Source organism: Musca vetustissima, unplaced genomic scaffold (assembly GCF_032173495.1).
Source record: "Musca vetustissima isolate MV318-11 ecotype Yass unplaced genomic scaffold, APGP_CSIRO_Mvet_v1 utg2303, whole genome shotgun sequence".
In the NCBI taxonomy this organism is placed as follows: Eukaryota; Metazoa; Arthropoda; class Insecta; order Diptera; family Muscidae; genus Musca; species Musca vetustissima.
This window is the reverse complement of record NW_026881770.1, coordinates 244,886-270,783: the sequence shown is the minus strand read 5'-3', so window position 1 is coordinate 270,783 and position 25,898 is coordinate 244,886. Positions and strand designations below refer to the sequence as shown.

Sequence of the window (25,898 nt, the reverse complement as noted above, 5' to 3'; positions counted from 1 at the left end):
TGTAAATCAATTTGCACCACATTTTTAAAGAACAACAAAAAATTACAATAACACTGCTAAAGAACACTTTTTACAAAAAAATGCTAAGCAAGATTCCATACCCAAAGAAAACCCTAAATATTAAATAATGATGAAATAATAGACTATAAAGAAAAAAATCTGTGTCACTAATCAGATTCTATAAATTTAATAATTTTAAGGTATTTTTCGGAAAAATAGGGCTTACTATCTTCATATTTTACTTTTATTTTTCCGAAACAATGAACTACATTTTCTAAATAAATTCTGAACACGTAAAAATCCTATTTCTAAAGTAGCTGCACATTGATCACTCATCTCGTATGAAGATAATACCGTTAAATTTCAAATATATGTTCAGTGATGGTGAATTTATTATTTTGAACAGCACTATTTATTCTCGTCATGTTCGTATGTATATCTGTTGAAATCACATGTTTTGATATAGCCAAATGTGTCTGTAATAGATGGTGAAACACAACTGATGGATCCATGTTTTAATACAGCTATCATATAAAGATCTCTACCCATTACGGTAGGTCCAAGTGACAGAAAATTTAAAAGTATTTTAAAACATAAAAATCTCAGCCTGGCCGAACCTAATGAAGTTTTTACATGTTTTATCTTCTATTTCTGATTTTCATTTTACAAAGACATTTCAATTTTCATCTTCATTTAATTAGTGATAGCATTTTTAGCATTCGGTATGAAATATCATGAATGTACTTTTCTCCAATAAAGTTTCTTAATTTATTCTTGTTGTTGGAATGTATATTATGTACACACATGTACTCACTTGTCTATATAAACTTAAGTTTACCAAAAATTAAAACAATATCTCGATTTAAATAATTACAAATAGTAGCTAGTAACAAATTGCACGGAAATACACAATCATTATTTTATAAGTTATCTTAAACTGGCCAAGCATAGTTAAGCCACCATCACTCATACATCTAATACAGCTTGAAGTTGAAAATGATGGCGCACACTGACATCCAATACGTTAGTCTATTTTACGGATTTGATCTTAGCTTTCAATATAATGTATGCGGCTATTCTAAAGATCAAAATAATGATACCGAGGGCGATAATATCGTTCCAGAATTGATCGCCGGTCATAGTAATTTCATCCAGGAATTTTCTAGGGTAACTGTGCAATTGAAAAATAAAAAAAAGAAAATTATATACAAATTATACATCCATGTGTATAAGTTTTCTTGTTCACTAACCGATAATGACAATATGCTGCCTCTTCACATTCCAAAGTACCACGATCGTTGCCATATATGGCGCTTACGAAACCCTCCAGTCCGTATCGTAAGTACGATATATGACTTCCCCATTTCAAGTATGAAGGCAAATCACGCAACGTTACACCGAAACCAGCGAACATCATCATGGGAATAGTCAAAACTGGAGCCAAAAATGTTCCGTTCACAACATCAAACCACGCACCGATCATTAGTCCGAAACTTTGACCGACGAATACTGTTAGAACACTAATGGCAAAGAACATCCAGAAACGACTCCATTCCATGGGTTGATAACTCCACAAGTAAATGATGATAGTAAACAAAAGACTGCCAACGATCTAGAAATTAAATTATATTATGATTGTTTTTAATTACGAAAAAAAAATACAAATTCAGAAATAGCTTACCGATATGGGAAGATCAAGAAGCGTTATTGATGTATAATATGCCTTCAATGAATACCATCGATTAAAGTGTTCCTTTAGCAAAATGGACATTTCAATGGGGACTGAAATTTGTAAATATTCATTAGTTACATTTTAATGTGCTTAAATTAGAAAGACCTGATTTTTTTTAACAAATAGAAACGTAAACATATTTAAATAAAAAATAGATTCGATTTTCCGACCTAATTTTCAACTATACAATTGGTCTGTTCCGATACTGCAAGGATCAATTTTTTTACTACGATATATTTACTAAAAATACCAAAATAACTGAAATGTCAAGGTATTGGACATGATTTATAATTCTTATTAAGCATATACATATATATATACATATACATAACTCATACAGACTTGTTAGTTTCCTTCTTAATTACTCGATGTACGAAGACTTTTCGAACTAACCTCCGTGTCGACCCAAATGTTCTATATAACTTAACAAGTTGCACATTATTGAAAACTAATACAGTCCTAATTTTATTAAATTATTCTAAATAATAATAACTCCCCGATTTCCCCTTGCATTTTATAAACTCGCTGGATCTTAGCAAGGTTTTAATTTCCATGGTAAATATATTTGATTTTATACTTACATGTTAGAACCGTTAACATCATCGTTGTCATTGAATGGTGAATCAAAATAGCGAAAAGTAAATTATAATTGTCTATCACACGAGAGCCTTCCTTGCCGGAATTAGCATACACAGCGCCTAAAATGATGGCCACGAACACATTAACACCAATTCGAAGATGCGTCAGAGTTGTATCACGCTTAGCCTTGATGTAACCTCGGTGCATCAAAACCGACAACTGATTCATATAACTCGTGTCTTCTAGGGAACGTTTATTTGTCTTCTTGGCAACTGGATATTTTCTCATTAATTCTGTTGACTTTAATATCTTTTCGGGATGATCAAACCAGGTTAAACAGTTTCCATTTTCTGAAGCTGATTTCAGTGTATCTACTTTATCCTGACCATATTCACCGCATGCCAATTCAATTACTGTTTAACAAATGTTTTTTTTAATATTAAATTAAATTAATATTAATGCAAAGCCAATACTTACTGTAATCCGCAGGATTGTGATACATAGGGCAGGGTAAGTCGACGGCCTGCAAAAAGGGCACCAATTTTTCTGTGCTTCCTTGGTAAACACAGTTACCAGCAGCTAGAACATAGACTTGGTCAAATATTTGGAAAAGTTTAGCGGTAGGTTGATGAATAGTGCAAATAATTGTACGTCCTTGTTGGGCAAGCATTTTGCATAGTTCTAAAACTTTGGTACAGGAGCTGCTGTCGAGACCACTGTAAATAAACCGATATTTATTAGTCGTGATTTTGAATGTGTCTTTCTCAAATTTGTAATATGTATACACTTCTAGTTTCAAATTGGACATATGCCATTATATCATATTACTATTTAGTGTATAATTAAAACAAAATCTCATACATACACTGGTGGCCAAAACTAAAGCAACTGAAATTGAAAACTCAATAATTGACCTGTGACTTTTTTAAAAATAAAGTTATAGGCAAAGCTTTTGAGAAATGAGAAGGTAAAAGAAAACAAAATATATAAACTCAAAAAAAAAGAAATATTTTATGGAAAACTAAATTGACCCAATTTTCGCATGCTGAAAACTAAAACAACTTTTTAATTGTTCCTTATAAATAGTAGTGGACAGCATAACCATTATGCTTCATTACGGCAGCACACCTATGAGACATTCAATCAATAAAATGCTGAATTTGATCATTGGGTGTAATATTCCTTGCATCCTGAACCTTTCGGAAGAGGCTATGTCTGTTTGTTTTTATAGGGATTGTGTTGGCCATTATAAAACCCTAAAACTATTATAGACTATGTCTGTTTGTTTTTATAGGGTAAAGGTCTGATGATTGTGTTGGCCATTATAAAACCCTAAAACTATTATAGACTCTTCCCTATTATAAACTGCTTCCCAGTACCCTGGCAATAAAGTGGCCTTTCATTTTTCGACGAACTGATTTTCTTTCGTAGCCTTCCTCCATTCTTAACTTTCATTACTGATATAGTTGCGTAAAATAAATCTATTTCTCCTAAATCATTTTCTGTGATAAATTACTTTCACAATCACTGGTAATTAGATGTATCGGAGTCCAGTATTTGTTTCTAACCATTTATATATATATATATATATATGCATTTTTAACATTTTAGAGCTCATCTGTTTGCACTGTAGTTTTGCTTAAATTTTGTCCAAGCAAAAATTGAGACAATTTCCCTATCCATAATATGGCATTTATTAACCATCCAATTTTAGTTGCCTTAGTTTTGGCCTCCAGTGTATATATCAATGCGGGCACTTTTAATACATAAAAACTATGCAGGAACGCGAACCTTAAACTTTCAAAATATTTATCATAGAAATTTATCGTTATATATTTTACATTATATTATATATTATTACTATTAGATATGAAATTTCTAAATTTCCCCGATAATCATGTTTCATAAATTGGTTTAAATTTTTATAAATTTAATGAAAATTTCAATAGTTTTACGTTTCTATTAAATATAAATTTATTCATGGCAAAAAGGTATATATAGGTACAGTTGTGTGTGACCGCTTTACTGAAGGCTTATTGCTAAAATACTACACTGATAAGGAAAACTTTCACTGCTCATAATTTTAACTTTAGTTTTGAATCATTTTACGATTTAATAAAAAACCTCATAAAAATTTATCTTCACAATACGGATTATAAAGTCAAATAGAGACAAACAATCCGGATTATCGATATTTTACTGTACTTCAAATTTCAAAGAACTTTTTATGCATTTATACCAAAATCTCAGGTATTCAAAATTTCAAAGATATATCATGAAGATTCCGTGCAATTTCGTGATATTTTAAATATCAAATTAAAATATTTTGAGTTATTACAATCAAAATGCCAACATTAATATCCCGTGTATAGCGTAAGTCACTAAAAATAAATGTAATACTTACGTTGTAGGTTCATCTAAAAACATCACAGTTGGGTTATTTATGAGTTCCATAGCAATAGAGAGTCGCTTTTTTTGACCACCGGATAAACGTTTGGTCATAGTCTGGTCGTGATCATATAGCCCAAGCATTAACAAAATATCTTCAATCTACAAAAAAATACATTTCTCAGAAATTAATTAAACTTAGTTTGATGGGTGTAAACACAACTAGACTAAGTTATTCTATGTTTGACATGTACCAGGTGTCGAAATTATTAGTATTTTAACTCTAGAAAATAATAATAGAAATTAACTTAAACAAGATTCAATAAATTTATATGAACTATAAAGAATAATGTCAAAAGTTGCTTAGAAAATAACAATTAAAAATTTATCAGTCGGTTTTACTGACAGATATATACCCTCAGCCTATGGTATAGACCCCTATCGTAGGATTTAATGTAGATTTGGAATAATATTACAATTTGCAAAGTTTGGAACAAATCAGACATTCCACTATCTGGATTTAAGTTTTTTGTGCCCATTTGGCAGACATTCCATCGTTGTTGTATTAACAAATTTTCAAAATTTTGTACCAGAAGGAGTGGACCGATGGGATTCGATCTAGGCTAGGTAAAATATTACGATGTGTAAATTGATGAAATTGAATATTAAGTTCACTCATTTTTGCCGTAGCAAAGAGTATATATCCTCATTAACGATAATGTAAAGACCGAATTTATAGTATATGTAATTATAAAAAATTTAACTATTTATTTAAGATTATTTTATAACGGTATAAAAAATTGAAAAGTAAACTCTCAATAAAATGTGGTGTTCTGTATTAAATCGGTTTTCCTATTGAACACATATAAAAATTGCATACTTACTCTTGATTCCTTCTCCTCATATGATACATTGGGGCCTAATTTCAGATCGGCTGCTATGTGCATATTTTCATTAACAGTTAACAATGGTTGAAGGCGATCATCCTGGGTAATATAGCACGACATTCTTCTAAATGCAGCTAAAAATATATGCACATAGTTAAATATTTCAACAAGAATGTTCATGACTTTACTACTTACTCAAGTCTCGTCGTCTTCCATTGAGCAAAATTGAGCCATCTACGCCAGTTGTTTTAAATCCTGACAGTGCATCGAGCAATGTTGATTTACCAGCGCCTGAAGGACCCATAATAGCAATCAATTGACTGCCAGGGAATTTTCCGCTTACATTGTGTAAAATTTCCTTATTTCCTGAAATAAAAATAAAATATATGTTTATTACAGTTATTCCTTTTTTGCAGCCTCGTATCCCTGTATCATATTTTGACGAGTTTTCACATATGATTGGATAAAATCTTAACATAAATCATGATATTGTATACCTCGAAATGTCTTTAATTGTGAGAATCATAAAAATTTACGTTTTCTTTGTAAATCGTATATCAAACTTTTTGGATTGACCCTAAGTAAAATTGTAAAACAAACTGGTTTTTGCATACAAATATTATTTTTTCCATAAATACACAGAGAAATCCAAATTGAGCCACCTCACAATTAATCAGTTTGTGAAACGAAAATAAACAACTTCCTCAAATACACAATATCATTTTTTTTCTTTTTATTTCTTTAACCCTCAATTTATGGAGTAAGCCAATTTGACTCATTTCAAATTTGATAACTAAGTATTAACCTTAAATCATAGAACGATTTACTGTGTACATATTGAATGCAACTATCCTAAGTAGGATATGAACAAAATTTGACGTCGCCACGGTACTTTCTTTTTGAAAAATAACAGACTGTTTATGTATTTCCAAAGGAAAGTTTCTTTCGCGAAAGAAATGGTTCCAAATAGAAAAATTCTCATTTGATTCGAACGATCTCCACTAAAAATTATCAAAATGGGTCCACTTTTTGTGTAAACCCCCATATAACGGTATACTATTTTGGACAACTTTTTCGATCGAATTGAATGTAATTTGATATGTTGGGTCCTAATTGGCTGTAAAATCTTCCTGCCAAGTAATATCAATACTGGTCAATTTTTTTATATCAAAATGGTTAACACATTTGTTTCTCATAGAGCATCACTACCATATAATGATACCATTAGGTATTTCTTACCAGAGGTATTAAATTTTTCAATTTTTTGGTATGGCCATATATAACTTTGCCCTCTAAATAGCAGCATTTTGAGGATATTCCACCTTACCATGCTTTATGAATATCGGTCCCAATTTGGGAGTTTTGAGATTTCAGAAAAAATCCCCATTACAAGTTGCTGAAATATATAATTCGTGTGCATAGTGATTAATGACATTCGTTTAGAAACATTTTATATGTCCACTTTTTGGTATATACCCATCCATTACAGTATAAAACGCTACAGTATAATATAGTTCCATGCCGGGTGAGAAACTTCATTACAAATACATGTCAATACAATATGGTGTCAATACGTTAGAAATAAAAGAAGTTATTCAGTTTCAAATTGAAAATCCATGAAACCACGTTTTTCTCTATATTTACCGTTATAAAATTAATTTTCAAAGTGACCCAGAAAAACCAAAGGTATTTTCGTGGTACAGGGACTCCAACTACACAGAATTGGTACATTAGAACCCCTGAATTTTTTTTTTGTTATTTTGTACCACAGTGTTATTGAACATGGAAGGTAGATATTTAAGGTGTCCAGTTTAGGTAATAGTCCATACTAGGAAATAAATCAACTACACCTAAGTCTGTTTTTACACGGCCTTTTTGTACACGGTTTTGATATAACACGGTTTAAAAATTGAATATTTTTAATTTTTTTACATGATTTAATTCCATTTAGCACGATTTGTAATTTTATGTACTTAACTTTTTTTGTCAAACTTAATTTTTGCGAAGTATGTTCATATCACAAAAAAGTATTTATGAAAGAAAAAAGTCTGAAATCATCGATAGTATCAATAGTTTGCGAACACTAGCTTAAAGATTTAAGTGAATTCCCCTTTAGCGCGTACAAATAATTTTTACTGGTCAAAGCAAATGTGAATAGCACTAATTTAGGGGAATTCCCTTTTTACACGGGGGTTTTTTTACATGGCTTCTTCTGGAACCAATCTACCGTGTAAAAACAGACTTAGGTGTATATGTATTTTTCGGGTTATCAATAAGCTGAGTTCCTCCTCGAAATAATCAGTTTGGCATTTCCGTTGATTTGAATATTTTTGAAGCATTACACCATTTTTATATATAAATCGATTTGAGCATTTCATACAAATAACATTTAACAATAGAACTATTTTTTGTGCACAGATTTAATACAACTATCCTAAATAGGATATGACCAAAATTCGACGTCGTTACATTCTTGCATTCGGGCGATGCAGTACCTTCTTTCTGAAAAATAAAAGTCAAATATCAAGAAAAGCTAATGTAATATCGACGAAAAATCACTTTAAATGAAATATAAACTCTAAGACTCTGAAATATTTCCAATTTGCAGTCTAATATCATTGTTTTTCGTCATTCAATTATTTTTCTATGGAAACTATTTTTTTTTTTGTGACTGTTAGTGTATATGATTTGAAATAGAAATGTACTCAGAACCAACATCAAAATCACGTGTTTAGCTCTCTCTCTCTCTCATATTCGAAAACATCAAACACTTTTGAATAATTTGTCGCATTTAACCACAATCATACCCTTTGTACTATAAACAATTGATTTTATTAATATTATAATTTGGCAAGTATTTGAATTCATTGATAAGAAATGTTATGAAAACCTATTGCGGCGCAAAATATGTTCACACAAAAGAATAATATTTTAAAACAAATTTTAGTATCAAAAGGTTAATCGTAATTTTCCGTCGATTCGGAAACGTACGTCGGTGCTTGCCCTCCAATTACACATTTATAATTATATTTAGTTTTGGCCAACTGATTATGTCCAATTGTTTATTAGTCTTATCAGTTATCAAATAATGAATTGAAATTCAATGTTAAATTCAGTAACATTTTATTATTTCGGTTTTTTGTTCGCAAAACGTTTATCGTTGAACACAACGGCTGACTCACAAAAGATTGATTCTGTCGAATTTTGAAAATGATAAGATATGGCTTATAATTAGTTAAAACATTATTAATATGGAGTCGATACACACTTCTACATATTTTTTTTTTAAATGAAAATTTCCATTTCAAGTGTTGGATAATGAGTTTTATAAATATTATCACGATAATAGCTCTTTCATATTTTATATACACGTAAATGTGTGTAGTTTATGGCGCTATCAATGTAAAAATGGTCAGTAATAACATAAATAAAATTCACAAACGTTGAAAGATAATAATTTGAAGATAATGACCACATTTTTATAGACCACACATAAAATGTTGTGGTAAAAATAATTCTTAGGGATTTATATGTTTTCTTACCTTTTCTGAATCCCAAGTTAACGGTCAATGAAAGGTTGTTGAATTGCATATCAACCGGCTCTCGCGATGGTAAATTCGAAAAACGGCCCATATCCTTTTCCTCCAGTGTGTTGCCGTTAAGCGTTGGTGGATGTGTGTCGACAGGGGAATTTGCCGGGGTTTTACTCTCACGTCTGCTACCGTTGCCATTTGCTGCCTTCAATGGCATAGTGGTAGAATTATAGACTGGTTGCATTTCACTAACAATTTCTATACCGAGGCCGACGCTGGCACCCGATGTGGGGCCAGTATTGGCAAAGAATTGTTCCCTTGCCGAAATCATGTGTACAAACTTATGCAACTATCAGGATAAAGAGTTGCAACAGCTGACGAATATTTTCGAAAAATGTTTGTCTAAAAATAAAATAAAACAAATTATTTCGCTTCAAAGAAAGAGTGCAGTTAAAAGAGAAATTATATTAACAATTATTGCGTGCATATAACAAAGAGATATATCTTGGTCGTATTATTTTAATAAGTTTGTAAACGTACAATCGAGAACATTTTAGCTTTTAATGTTATGATTTGTAATCAATTTGTGCTGTCGTTGCTCAGATTGGTTGTTGTTGGTCCTTGAGAACCTTCATATGGTCCAGATTTATAATTGCAGAGTTCAGTAAATTTTTGTTAAATGATTTGCAACTTCAATGGATTGGATATTCACTAATTAACAAATAAACACTTTCACAAGGAACACATGTTTTATTTCATTAACAAAACCTCATCCATATTTTAAAATTTTCTATTGTAAAACGGCATTTACATTGGAACTTTTTGCGGGGTTAACCTACTTTATGAGGATTTATTTGACAAATAGGCAATGGAATTGACAATTGAAACCTACTGGGTTAACTAAATCCGGTACAATGTAAACGTACTATAATATATTTGTAGTTATCCAATTCGGGATTAAAACCATACATTTTTACTATTAATTGCATCTATCACAACATTTATTTTTAAAACATAAGAAATGGGAACAAACAAAAACTAGAATCTCATAATATTATATGATCTGCACTTTACAACTATCACTATCTACGAAAAATTTACAATGTCTTCCACAACAGAATTTTCAATTGTTAAATGTTGAACCTCGTCGATCTCGCGAAAATAGAAATCAGTTATTGGTTTAAAATGCATTTGTTATCGCTAATTAAAGTGTTAACAAATTTATAGTATTACATATATTGTTGCTAGTTAATGAAATGCTGAGAATAATCGAAAAATTATTACCCAATGCTTTTTTTTTCACTATTGGTTCAATGGACGGTACTTTTATACTCGACGTTGACAATATTAATGTATTTCCTTTCACTGTGTAAAAATATTTCTCATTTTTTTATAAATCAATGAATAACTACAATAAATGAAGGCAGATAATTTATATATTTTTACATGGTATAATAATAAAAGGTAACAGCAAGTGTTGTTGTACAACAAACGATACAACAACCGCATGGAAATTTGTTGTTGTAAGTTATAGTAGTGTCAACGTCATTTGACAGAAAAATGTAAACAAAACAAAAAAATATCAATAAATTATATTTATTTTGAAAATGAAATATTTTCGAATCCTCAAAATAAAATTTGAAAAGCAAAAAATTTATGTTTCTATTGCTTCCACATCTTTCCTAAAATTGAGCCATTGTCACTTATATGTGTAACACATATGAAAATGCAGGGAATTGCGAGTTATTCCTCGAAGAAAGATTTGCTTCCTCAAACTTTCCCAGCATGCAGATTGAATAAATTGAATACGGGAGCACATTTAATAAAGAATAATTTCAAATTGTATGCGTTCCCAATATTCCTGTTGGGCGATTTTTAAAAACATAATTTGTCAAATTCATATTGACACTAGTATTACGTTGGAATCAAATTTTAAACATTGTTTTTAATTTAAATTTTTAAACATTGTTTTCATACAAATCTTAACTCTTATAGCGAACTACGGATATAGCGAACTTTTTTATAACGAACTATTTAGTCGGTCCCAACACTAAAACAGATTTAAAATATTTTTGGTCGGTTATAACGAACTTTTCACAAATATACGTAATACTAAGCGCTGACAATTCTCACAAAAGTTAATTTTTAGGCTAACGCTGGGAACCTTAACAAAAAATGTCAGCTGTAATATCAGGTTCATCAATGAAAAAGAGAAGCGGCTTAATAATTGTCAAAAAGGACACAAAATCTACCAGTTTTTAATAGAATATGTATTTTCTGCCAAGCCTTTTTTTGCCTTTACTTGGATATAAGGAATTTCTTCTATAACGAACTAGTTTGCTTGGCCCTTACTAGTTCGCTATATCCGTACTCGACTGTATAAATAGTGGAAGCTCTATAGCGATTTCGACAGATGGACAATAATACGTGGGTATTTCAGGGAAAAAGTAAATCAAATTCGGAGAATTTTTTCTTTATTGATATTTAGATACGTGAAATTACGGCAAAAAGTACAAAGAAATACAAAATTTGTCTTTTTTTGGTCTTAGCATAAATACTAATTTAACGGCTACAGAAGCAGATACTGCTGAATAAAAACTGATACACCCATAGTTCCTTTAGAGAATATGCATAGAATCAATACAAAAATGTGTATAAGTCATAAATTTTTTAACCGATTTTTTGATTTTTCTCATTTTTGAAACCTTATTTCATTTTCTTCCTCGTAATATAATAACACTTATACGGCTTGATATCATAATTTCATCGTACAGTCCGAAGAAAAATAAATGTTGTCTTTTCATGCGTATTTTTTCACATTTCAACCACTGTAACTCAGCCAATCCCCAACCGATTTACCAAATATATATCTTGTTTGAAAGGAAAAATTCTACTCTTCGAAAGAAAAAAGAATAATATAAATTCCTTAGAAATACAATTTTCGAAGTAACCCAGAAAACCAAAGGTATTTTCGTGAACTCCAACTAAACAGAATTGGTACATTAGAAACCCTGAATAATTTTCGTGTTGCACAGTGTAATGCTTGATATCTCTTATTCATGTAAATAATATAGTTTTCCAATTATTAGGAATGAATAGAGCAATGTATATTATTAAAGGAGTATTGTAAAAAATGTAATTGTTTTTAATTTATTTAACATTTAAATTTTGATTTTGCCTCTGAAAGTCGTGTAAGTGACCGCGGAAGTGCCCATATTCACGTCCAACTGAAAACTAATATTGTCATTTTAAGAAATAGTGGTTGTAATTCATACAAATATACCCTGGCAACTGAATTCTATAGCCAAACCAATAGTTATGTTTAAATGGTTTCCATTTGTGAAAAATGTATTTCATAACTTTTATTATTACGAATTGACGAAGTGATGTATTCAATTATATACATCTTGTTAAACTTTTTAATTGCAAAAAAAGATATTGACATTTTAATAAACGTGGAATTATTATAATACCATGTGTATGTAATACAATGAAACTTTTTTAATTGTTAAACTCTGAATATTCGTACCTTTGAAACCTCGTAGTTAATAGAAACAGGTTATTGTACCTATATTATTTAAAAGTATAAAAACAATTACATATAATAAATGTTGAAAAGTATTTTGAAAACGTTTTAGTTGAACGAGTAATAACCATGATGTACGTCATAAATGGACAAAAGTCACTTGCGTCGAAAGAAAATATAAATTACTGGAGATTTCAAAAAAATATAACATTTGTGAAATCGTATTAAACGAATTATAAATGTAATTGAGAAAATATCAACTACAACTCAGAAGTTCCATTAGTTATTAAAATTTTTCATTTAACAAATTGTCATAGCACTAAATATAGTTTAATTGATCGAGTTTCTAAAGGTTTGAAAAATTATATAATTTTATGCTTCCCATGTTCATTTCATATGACTGCATGTTTGACGTTTTGTAACCATTGTATTAACTGTTCTTATATATATATAGACTGAGTTAAAATATTCTACTCACTACTCTTGATTCAAATAATTATATTTCAGCTTGCTATATACTGAAGGAGACACATTTTTTTTTTTTTTGCAAATCAATAAACAAATACAAAGAATTTGTTGCATAAAAACTGTCAAAACTTGTATAAATGCGACAAAAATATAAACATTCTGCTCTTTGTACATATTAATAAGTTTTTCTCGCCAAGGTGTTCGCAATGCAAATTAGATTTGTAAAAAGGATTAATTTCCATTTGCGAACATTTTATTTGTATATTACATTTTATATTATTTATTTGACAGCCGAAAACCTACAAATTCTCACACGCACCATACCACCCACAAAATGGAAATATTGCTGAGATTTGACTAGGAAGATGTCCATCTTCAAAATAATAATATACTACTTTTCATTTATTCTGAAGTTTGAAAGATCAGTATGTTGCGTAGGTAATTAAAATAAATTTAAATTTAGCAACATTTTCATAAGCCATTATCTCTCAACAAAACATGGATTGTTAATAATACGTTCGATACTCCTACATTGCTTATAATATTGAGAATTTGTTTTTATTAATTTACGTCAACGATTGTAATAAATGAAATGCGGTTACAAAAACAATATCAGCAAATTTACAAATACTGCAAAAAGACGTTTGCAATAATTTCAAAAATGAAGCAATTATTCATTATTCCGCTATAATTGATAAACAAAGAATGAACAGATTGTGGAAGTCCATCTCAATCCATTGATTGTTCATTGGCATTATTTATTGTTTTTGTTTTTATTTATATTTTGTACCTTGATCTTTTACACCCTACATATGTATATATGTACATAATAACATGTCCAGCTGTTAAAAAAACGAATGAAGATACGAATACTTAACCTAAAACCGTTACACAGTTATAATTTTGATTATTTATATTTATTTACTATAGATTCACTTCAGGTACCTAACATCGAGTAATTTACATCTTGTTGGCATTAGAAAACATTAATTTGCTTTATTACCACCCTGCGATTGCTATTACTTACTATTTCGTTGTTTCTTTATATAAAATTGAAATATTTCTAAAGGGAAACATTGAGCACATAACCACATATGAAATGCATAATATTATACATATGTACATCCTTTATGGACATACTATTTGTATACCCTTCACCACACTGTGGTACAAGATATGTATTATTTCATTGTGCATATATTTTCTTTTGATAATATGCATAGAATTACATTCTGAGTCGATTTATACATGTTCATCCGTCTGTCTGTCCATGTTAAATTGTTAACAAAGTACAGGTGACATTTACGATCCGAATTGGATGAAATTTGGCACAACTCATTTCTTTGGTCCCCATTTACATATAGCTACCTTATATAGTTTCGTCCAATTTTAAGTAAATGCTGCACCAAATACCCAAATTAAAACCGATTAACACAAAATTTTGCACAACGCACTGAAGTTAGTGCAGCCTAGCGTGATTTATATATGGTTTCCTCTGACACAAAGTTAGGTCGATTGCCAAACAAATTTTCATAACGCACTGAAGTTAGTATTGCGTAACGTGTGACAAATTTCGTTGAATCGGTTCAGATTTGGATATAACTCCCATAAATAGTTTCATCCGATTTTAAGTAAATGATGAACCAATGACCCAAAATATGACCGATAGACACGAAATGTACGGAAGTTAGTATAACCTAACCTATGGCAAGTTTCTTTGAAATCGGTTCAGATTTGAATATATCATCCATATGTATTTTCGTCCGATTTTAAGTAAATGCATAAAATGACGTAATTACGTTTTGTAGAAATTCTGACATAGTCCATATACAGTGGTGGTCACATAATTAAAATATATACTGTGGTAAGAATGTTTTGATCAGCCCTCGATTCATTTATTTTCAAATATGTTTAAAAAACTACTTAAAGTTCATAAATTAAGTAAATTAAGAACCGATAAAAATAAATTAAGAACCGATAAAAATAAATAAAGAACCGATAAAAACAATAATGTACCCTAAATTTCTAGAATTAGTAAATACCAATAAATAACTCATAAAATAAATAGAAATTTGAATTAAAAACTCAAAAGCGGAATTATCCTAATAGAAATATTCGATTTCGAAAGGCTTTAATGAAGAAGGCCGGAATATTTTCGCAGTATGTAAGGATATATCGATTAATATCGGCATTTATTATATCAAATCGATTGCTCGAGTAGTGCACAATATATTTTATCAAAAAATATATATCAATGACAGCAAAATTGACAAAGATAAACGCCTATGTTGACCAGTAAATGTAAATTAAGAACATATAAATGTTTTTATACGTTCTTAATTTACCAAATTTAATGGTCAACGGGTGTTCGATTAATATTTGCTTTAAATTGATTTACATAATTTTGTCCCATTGTAAAAAACTACTCTATATCTCTCTAAATGAATAATTTAGTATAGATTGCAAAATGGCGTGTTTATTGATTGATCTAAGTCGTTTCATATTGCGATAAAGATCCTATATTTTAGTTCATCCAATTTCACGTATGAACTAAAATATATGTTGAATATTTCCAAAGTGGTGAAGGGTATCATATAATCGGTCCCGTCCGACTTTACTGCTTTCCTTACTGGTTTTTAATTAAATTTAATACAGAAGTATTTGCGACTACGTCTTATAATTTAAGTTTTTAGCTGTATGCGATTGTAAGTAATGTGTATTTACTATTTGTAAATAATGTGTATTGAATTCCAATTGTATTTACTGATGGGGAAAATTATGCCACTCATAAACAAATCCCTTATACCATCTATTTGTGTTCATTCCGAAACAAATACCTGCTAATGCGAGATGCAAATGTTCGAAGAGCAAAAACTACATAAATAAGTATATTTTAATATGAGCTCATCTAGCTAATAGTTTTATTACATTGTCATAGAGTTTCATAAAAGATATTGTAATCCATGCCAAGACTTCGTATTGATAATTGGGAATTCAAACTCAGCTTTCAATTTTTCTTGCATTTTAGAAATCAGGCAAAAAATTGGGTCAACTGTTACATGAAAAGAGAGCAATGAACTGGAGTGATACATATGCATGTAAATCTATATACACACAAAGAGCGGAATAAATGAATGAATAAATAAAATGCCCTCTTTGCAGTTTGGTCGTTTTAAAACAATCGTTGGCTCTAACAAGTGTCAAGATTTACATTTAAAAAATAAATTATTTCGTTTCACTATCGCACGAGCACATAAAATCTATTTTATTGTTTTTTTTCTTTACATATGTATGTATTAATGTACATATATATTTAATAATGTTATTGAGATTTCAAGTATTACAAACAGTATTTTACAGCAACAACATGTAATATTTCATTATTCTGATTTAAAAACAAACAGCTGACTGGCAGATAGAATGTAGAACTGTTGCCGTTACTGCTTAGTTGTTTTTTTTTTTCACATAATTTGTTAACATTTTTTAAGATATTGAATTCTGCAGGGAATACTATTCACAATACAATGCCACACACGTTTTAAATCATGAAATAACATCTGATGGAACGAATACAAATCAAAACCGGTTTGAAATGCACTTCCACTTGGACCAGTCATTGTCAAAACATAACAAACATTGTACCGTGTTTATATTTAATATGAGACACACACAAACACACAAAACGAAACACTGTCTTCAATGAATGACCAGAATTGTCGCTTTGTTTGCCCAAATTTTATTTGTCAGTCTCACGTAGAGAGTGGCTTAAACTGAGAGTTTCAAACTCAACACAAAAATCTCATCCACCAATCTTGTGGTTACTACCGTCGACTTCAATCACTCACTTTGTTTCGATTGCAGAAGACTACGGCTATAGTGGGCACATATATTTAAGCGTTGTGTTTTCCGATATCGCGTTAACAATTTTCGTTTGTTTGTCGATCGACTTTTCTATGTTGCGAAAAGGTTCGCCCGTTTGTCCGATAGGGTTTGTTTTCGTTTTGATTGGCAAGAGGAACGGAAGAAAGCAACCTTACCGGTCGAGAGTAACAAGCACTTTGCTATTTCTTTTGACAAAAGAAAACATGGAAGTGTTGTTCTACGTCGCCGCTTCACTTCACAGCACACCCGATCGCAACAGTCGTCGGCTAATATATTACAATGTGAATGTGTGTGGATTGGCGGTAGTAGTAGAGTCATCAAGTAGTCATCGGCCATTGAATTGTGACGATAATTTCAAGTGGGCAAACAGTCTGTCATTTACACTAATTGAGCTGGGAAAATAGAAGAAGAAAACATTGTAAATATAGGTTGGAATTAAATTAATTAATTGAATACAAATGGTTGTAGGATAAAAATGTAAATGTTTGAGTGGTACATTAGATCACAGAACTTATGAAAATGTTTCTTACAATTCTGACGATCTCTCTGAATTTTTTTTAAGATTCGGTATTCACAAATTATTACAAAAAAACTAAAGTTTTTTTTCAGAAAAGATTTTGTTTGCTAATTTTTGTCACCAAAGCTGACAAAGGTATTTGAAAACATTTCATATAAGAAAATATGTAAGATTATTGGCCAATTCATTACCATTGAACATGGTTCATTTCATCAGCGCGATAACTCCCTAGAATATATGATTTATATGTATGTAAACATATGCACCTATTTTTGTCAAACTGTGAACTGATTTTAAATTATTTTATTTATTATTATTTATTTTATGAAATATTTATATATATATATATATATATGTAGTATTAATATATATGTAATCTTCCATGATTTTATGGACGTCGGTCAATTTCAGTACTGAATTTAATAAATATATTTAATTCGTTCAATAAACAAAACGTGTATAACAAAAAAAAAATATTAATTGAAAAATATTAACACAAATGTTATCATTTTAAGTTTTGTTTTTATGTAAATATTACGATTTATTGTTGAATACGGACAATATGGGTATTAAGTACCCTCATTTAGATCAAATCGGCCGAAAATATATATGATCTATACCTAATTTGAAACGATTTTAACATTTGTTCTAGGCTCAATGGGATACGCTATGGAAAATTTATTTGCAATCGTATTCTCGGACGAGCAGATTTTCACCGATTTCAATAGGGTTTGTCCTTGGCCCATGTAAATCAGTACCAAAATTCATCGGATTATAATACTTTATACGATATACGATTATATCAACACACCTTCGTATTATTAATTTCTTACGATTCTAATTAACCCTTTGTGGCCCAATGTTGCCCACAGGCAACAAAATGTTTTAGAGCTTATATTTCATATGTAGCTAGTAGATATATATTCTTTGTATTTCATACGTCAAGACCTGATTATCGACGACACATATCAAAAGAAAAATCAAAAAAATTCAAATTTTTGGTAAAGTTATGAGCTTTTCAATGTAGAGAAGAGGGCAAAATTGTGTACAGTACTAATTTGTGTATAAAGTCCAATTTATTTAAATAGCTTCGCATTCGAAATGTACAAATTCTGCCATCAGAATTATTTTTGATTCTTGTAAAAATGAATATAGAGAATAATTTAAAATGATTTTTTCGTCGGTTTTTCATTTGGCTTTCTTGATATTGGCCTTTCATTTTTCAGAAAGAATGTATTGTATCTACCGAATACAAGGATGTATGATCTCAAATTTTGTCCATATCCTATCTAGGATAGATGCATTAAATCTGTGAACAGAAAATTGTTCTATGATTACGGAAAAAAATTCGGGCCTCAAGGGGTTAAGAACTCAAAAATTGGAAATTCACATGAATGAACAAATTCAAAATATATTTTTGAGATCGAATTATGATGATAACATTAATTCGATGTTTTTTTAATATAGAAACATTATTGAATGCGTATATTTGTAATGATTTTCTGGGTCAAAACAGAAAGGCGTAAATAAATGTGTGTTTCATGGTATATATTTTTATTATAAAGTTGTGTGAAACACTAAATCATATAAGTAACCTCCATGCAAACTGTTGCAAGCATTGATTCTGTTGAGGTAACTTTTGACCATTTGTTAACACATATTGGGTTTTAAATCCTCTACAGTTGAAGGTTTATCACGGTCTTTCGCGTAGTCCCATAAAAAAGTCTAATGGTGTCACGACGAGAAATTACACAATCTCTTGCAATAAATCCAAAATACAGGCGAATATTCTTCAATAGAAGGCAAAAAAAAAATTTGTTATCTTATGACCACAACACTAAAAACAGTAGTTATATCGTCGTTTTCGAAGAAGTGAAGTCCAAACACACCTTCGGAGAGTGCAGAGTACGCCTAATAGTGACTCTTTCTGGATATAATGGCCGGTTTTTAATTACATTCGTCGCTGAAGGACATTTTGTTCGAAAAATTGCAGTCCACCGCCTGTTATTCAAGTATCAATAGACCTGTCAGACTTTTAACTGAAAAAAAATTGGTTCAACATTAGTTGTTAAATGTGTTTTTAAGTAAAATATATTTATTGGTAACATTTATACCATTATATAATCGAATTCTTCAATTTGTAATTCAAACCTAAATAAAATAATATTAATAAAAGAATAAAAGTCACAATTTCCTTGCCGTTAATGTGAATCAATAATTCTGCCCACATATATTTCACACCTTATAAAATACGTATACTGTACTTATTCATAGAACAGCGGCTGTTCGTATTTGGTAGATTTTTTTATTGGTATAGACGGTTTACATGTGTTATTTCATCGATATCAACTATTGCAAAAACAACTTGTACAGCAACAATAACAGAGGTAAATTCCTATTTAAGAAAACATAATAGTAACATTAATGTATGTTAAAATCAATCGATTTTCAACTCAAATATAAAGTGTGAGTAATATAGGAAAGTCAATTTTAGAATAGAGCGAAACGTTTTGTAATTAAACATTTTAAGGTTTTGCGTTGAAACAACCAAAAAATATTATTTTTCTTGATTGCAAAGTTTCAACATTTGGGATGTTAAATTAAATATTTTTACATTAACATTATAATAAAAATGTGTAGCGCCACTGAAATCACTTATAACCCTAATATTTACATTGCTACAGTCACATTACATTTACGTTTGTCTAATTCTATTTCTGTATGGATTTTTTAATATATATATATATATATTTAATATATATATATATATATATATATATAATTGTTTCAAAGTTTAATCGTAACATTGCATTCATTGTTACATTTAATAACGACTATTTCGGTTTTCTTGATTTCGTTCCTTAGTATGAAGCAATTACACATACCTACCTAGTAATAAAAATTAATAATAACAACAACAGTTCAAAACTTCGCCGCTTCTAACGACCCCAGCAACTGTTTAATGGGAGTCTAGAGTCCAAACGTATCGAATTTATAATTCATAATAACAATAAATTCCATATCACATCATTAACACTTTTTTGTGTGAGTTTTATTTTTTATTTCAATGTTGATAAGGCTTCACATGGGTGACAACTGTCCGATGGTAGGCAAACTCTTAAATAGAGTATAGTAATTGAATGGAAGCCTTGGGAAAATATAAATATAGCATTTTTATTAATTAGGATCTATTATTCACAGTGTAATGGATTACAAAATTATGATATATTATTTTAAAATCTCCATTAATTTGTTTAACAACAAACTTGGGTAAAACTTGTACCTGATTCGGGGAGAAGCAGTACTGTTCGAATAATAATAATATACCGATGCTCAACGATTGCTTTTAATACACTCATGTTTGATTTCTAAATTGAAATAACCTTTTCATGCATTTTTTAGCATCAACTTTTCAATAAGATTTTAACATTATAAAAAATAATTACTTTATTACTTACACATAGGTAAACATCAATGAAATCAAGTTTCTGCAAATTTAACGTTTAGTTTAGTTCGACGCAACCGAATTCTTTTATGACTGGATTTATTCAAATTTGAACATTTCCTATTGGGCGAATGGCGTAGAGTAACTTGGCTTACCAAATAGAATGCCAAAAAAATGCTAATATAAAAAATATTTCTAAAGTAGACCAATGGGTCCCATTTTCGGACTTAATCTAGACTTTGAAAGGATAATGGGTTGTGCAAAGTTTGGTTCACATCGGACCTTCTATTCGCCTGATAGTGGATTTACAAATGTTGAATATTAATATAATAATTGACCAATTGTGGGGGATCTAGGCTTGGTAAAGATAAGAGGTTGTACAAAGTTTCATTAACATCGGATAGTCCGTTTGCATGCTATTATTAAATTATTTTTTAGCACAATTTTGACCAATTTGTGGGGGAGGTACCAGAAGGAGTGGACCGACATTCCCCATCTTCGAACTTAGACTAAGTTTGGACGAAATATTAAGATGTGCAAAGTTTGAATGAAATCGGTTGCTGCCTTCAAGAGTTATCGTGCGCACCAGCCAGCCAGAAAAACAGACGGACAACGCACGGACGGACGGACGGACATGCCTAAATCGACTCCTAGTTTTCTGAAACGGATTTGGTCCAAAGAGGTTCTAAAACCAATATTTCGATGAGACACATTTTCACCGTATCAAAGTGTATATCGTCATCATAAATGCAAACGGACGTAACTACACTCTTACAAATGTTACAGGAGAAGCAAAAAACGTTATAAAATCTATAAAAATGGAGCATGGCTGGAAATTCTTTCATAGTTTAATAGCACTATAGAGCCGAATTTATTTTTTGAAAATTTTTTTTTGGTTTTTAAAGGTTTTATGTCCTTTTGACTTCCTATTTTCTGAAACAAAAACAACACAATTGTAGTACAACAAAGTGACTAATAATTTTCCGATTGAGCCTACAGATTTCGATATAGCTCCCATACACAGTTTCGACCGATTTATGTAAATGTTGCAATAAAGACATTAAATATTTCTCTGATAGTGATAGGATACTTTTCCAGACAGTGAGAAACAAAAATGATTAATTGTATCTGATTCGTTAAAAAAACGAAGAAAAGCCTTAAAATGCCGAATTTTGATGTACCGCTATATGGAGGCTACTGTAAAAAAATTGGCTGATATATCTAATTTTTAATATTAAACATCCCAGAAGTAACATTAATATAAATTCAGAATTTCTATCTTCAATATGGCGAGCTTTAGTTTTTTACAGGAGTAGTTACGTCCGTTTGAATTTCTTTAATAAGACCGCTGTTTTTGACGTTGGATGTCTAAAATTTTGTGTGAACATGTAGTTTGATTAGACGAACAATAATCAAACAAAAAGTCAATTTCGAATATTTCTGTAGTTAATGTAGTTCTGTAGTGACGATATACCCTCATTAGCCTTTAGGCTAAATGAAATAATATTTCATTTCTTAGCAGTATTAAAGTTCAAAAATGCATGAAATCGTTCTTTATATTTTACGGGTATGAAACTATGGCATGGCTTAATTAAATTTAAAATATAGCCAATTTATTTCCCTATGAGATGTAGCTCATCGAAGTTTCAATGGAAAGGAAATCCAGATAGATACTACTCATTCCGTTGGTTAAGATGTTCATGTGGCTTACAAATAAAGGTTAATTTGAAAATAAAATTTTCAAGATGCAGATGGAGATTGGAGATGTATCCATTAAAATATTATCTGAAATTACTAGATTCCGAAAATCACGAAAGCTTATTTTGTGGGTTAAATACGAACATTTTAATAATTATAATATGCTATCCGGTTCTTTAGAAAAAAGAAATGTCTACAAAAATATAAACCTGATAGCAACATATATAGATATGATGCTATTTCTTTATTATTTTATATTTGCCTTTGGTTCCCTCATCCCCAGACCTTAAGCTCACAGTGTTTTTTGAGTTTTCTGACATTCATGATATTTGAAATTATGTACACGTGGAAAAAATCAGTGATTATTTCTTCAAAGAAACTCAGTAGCAGAACTCCGCCTTAAACTACATCAGGTGTGTTGGGAAGCAATATTGAAACTGATCTAGTGTGTTGATATACTCAATTCGCCGAAAGTACTTCATTTCTGTAACGATCTCTGATCGACCAACAATCGGAAGAAATTGTGTCGTATCAATTACATTTTGTATAATATATATAAGGTAACACCATGTGTTGTGGTACAACAATGGGAGCAACAACTAGTGGAGACTGGGGCACCTTCGGCATCGGGGCACATTCGGCAATCTCGTTTTCAATATGAAGCTCCCACCGTACATCACTGGCTTCTATACGTAGGTATCGAATATGAAAATAAATAACTGTCGCAAAGTTTGAAATCTCTACCTAATAAAATTTTTTAGATGCACGGATTTTTGTGTTTTTTTCCATTTCTTTTCGTAAGTATTTCGTGCATAAACTTTCAATATTTTAAAGCAGTATATTCTTATAAAAATAATTAAAAATATTATGGTTTTAGAAGATTAATAGAAATAAATGAAAAAAATCTATAAAAAGTACCTTCGGTAGGGGCACATTCTGCGAATTTGACTTGTTTTACAAAACTGTAAAAATGATTAACTAATATTAATTGAATTATTGAATAAGTACTGAGATATAGAGCTCTAAACAAAAAGTGGGGCACCAATCTCCCCTACATAGAAATATATATATATATATATATATATATATATAAAAGAGTTGCGTTTTAAGTGACTGACTGATCATCAACGCCCAGACGGTTAATACTAGAAACTTGATATTTGGCATGTAGGTCGGGTTTGGTGCATAGGCGTGTGATAAGGCGGGTTTTTGGAAATTCGTACTAAAAGAATAAAAACTGTATTATGCGGGAACGGTTAGATGTAGAACTTTGAAATTTTATATGTAGCTTTGGCTAGGATAAGCGAAGTGGTATGTGTGAAAAAATGTTGGAATTTAGAACTAAGATATTCTAAAAGTTACTAAAAAGTGTATTACACGGGAACGGTTAGATTTAGAACTCTGAAATTTGATATGTAGCTTTGGCTAGGATAAGCGAAATGGTATGTGTGAACAAATTTTGGTATTTAGTACTAAGAAATTCTAAATAGTACTTAATATTATATTTGACTATAATTCTGAATTCCACTTCTATTCCTACACCTAATATTAAGTTTATTACCATTTAGTGCCCTTCATACACACAAGCACTAATTTCTGAAAACTCTTTCTTTTCTCCATTATACAGATTTAAAAGTGATCAGAATTTCCATTTAGCATTTCAGAAAATACCTATAGGTTCGACATTTAGTTCCATTCAACACTTTTCGAACACATAAGTACACATTCTCAAGACTACCTCCATATATCAATCGTATTTCTGATTTCATTAAAATTCGTAATATTAATACCAAATTGTTCAAAATTTAGTGCATTTAGTACTATTACTATTCGTACACATAAATTCGAATTTCCAATGCTGTCTCCATAGCTCAATCCTAAACTTCAACAGTAATATAAATTCCAAATTTAAGGATTTCAGTCCATCCATACACCCAAATCCAAATATAGTCTTAATTCCTCCAAAGTGTAGATTGTACCAAATGTAGTACTTTTCTCATAAGTACAAATTACAAAAAAAACTACCTCAATTCTGCTTTCAATTGGTAATCTAATCGTAAGTCTTCTCGTTTGTATAACCTTTAATCCGGGGTCAATGACCCTTAAAACGGATTAAGTCTTAATCCGGGGTCAATGACTCTTAATCCGTGCTCAGTGGCCTTTAATCCGGGGTCAATAACCCTTAATCCGTGGTCAATGACCTTCAATAAGGATCAACTCTTAATCCGGGTTCAATGACCCTTAATCCGGGGTCAATAACATTTAATCCGTGGTCAATGGCCCTTAAACCGGATGAAGACTTAATCCGGCGTCAATGACCCTTAATCCGGGGTCAATGACATTTAATCCGGATTAAGCCTTAATACGGTGTCAATGACATTATATCCGGATTAAGGTTAGACAAACGAGAAAAGCTAGAATTCTGAAATTTGAAATATGGTTGGTTCAGTAAAAGAAAGTTAGAACGATGTAGATGCTCCATTTTAGAAATTCGTACTTATGTGTATGAAAAGTACTAAATGATACCATTTGCATTTAGTTGAGCGTATAGAGATGAAATACTTAAAAATAGGAATTAGGATTACTATTGGAGTACGGTATTGGGGTAGGTTTAAAAAATCGTACTTTTGTGTAGAAAAGTACTAAATTTGGTACAAGTTGGATTATGGTGAACAGATAGAGCTGGAGTCTTCAATTTGTGAATTAAAATGACTGTTGGAGTGTAGGATGAAGGTAGTTTAGGAAATTCGTACTTATGGATACGAAAAGTTCTAAATTTTACAAAATTGAGTACACTTTGGATTTTGGGTAAACGGATAGGGCGGAAAACCTGAAATTTGGAATTGAGATTACTGTTGAGGATTGAGCTACAGGGACAGCTTTGGGAATTTGTATTTATGTGAACGATTTTTGTTTGTGTGGTACAATTTGTGTTTGGGTCAACAGGGAGACCTGGAATTCTTAAATTTAGACTTACGATTACCATTTGAAAGCAGAATTGAGGTAGTTTTTTTTAATTCGTACTAATGAGAACAAAAAGTACAATTTGGTTTGGGGTAACGGAGAGAGCTGGAAACCTAAAGTTTGGTATTAACTGGTACTAAATTTTGTGAAATTAGAAATACGATTGATATATGGAGGTAGTTTTGAAAATGTATTCTTATGTGTACGAAAAGTGTTGAATGGAACTAAATGTGAAAGATGTAGGTATTTGCTAAAATGTTAAATTGAAATTCTGATCAC

General features: G+C 30.5%; 1 protein-coding gene across 1 annotated transcript; it reads right to left on the bottom strand.

Moving 5' to 3' along the window:
• Nucleotides 1–1,029: 1,029 nt before the first annotated feature.
• LOC133327753 (ATP-binding cassette sub-family G member 4-like) lies at nucleotides 1,030–9,453 on the bottom strand. The gene is made up of 9 exons (XM_061536294.1): nucleotides 9,129–9,453; nucleotides 5,782–5,952; nucleotides 5,584–5,720; nucleotides 4,716–4,861; nucleotides 2,789–3,027; nucleotides 2,314–2,724; nucleotides 1,682–1,782; nucleotides 1,251–1,612; nucleotides 1,030–1,171 (listed from the first exon to the last, which is right to left on the bottom strand). Exons 1-9 carry the CDS (start codon nucleotides 9,448–9,450, stop codon nucleotides 1,030–1,032), a joined length of 2,031 nt encoding a protein of 676 aa, XP_061392278.1. The 5' UTR covers nucleotides 9,451–9,453.
• Nucleotides 9,454–25,898: the final 16,445 nt, after the last annotated feature.

Coding starts and splice junctions, on each gene's coding strand:
- LOC133327753 (XM_061536294.1), bottom strand. CDS start 9,450: ATGATTTCGGCAAGGGAACAATTCTTTGCCAATACTGGCCCCACATCG. Junction 1,783..2,313: donor GATGTTAACGGTTCTAACAT/GTAAGTATAAAA, acceptor TACAAATTTCAG/TCCCCATTGAAATGTCCATT. Junction 1,613..1,681: donor TTCTTGATCTTCCCATATCG/GTAAGCTATTTC, acceptor TTTAATTTCTAG/ATCGTTGGCAGTCTTTTGTT.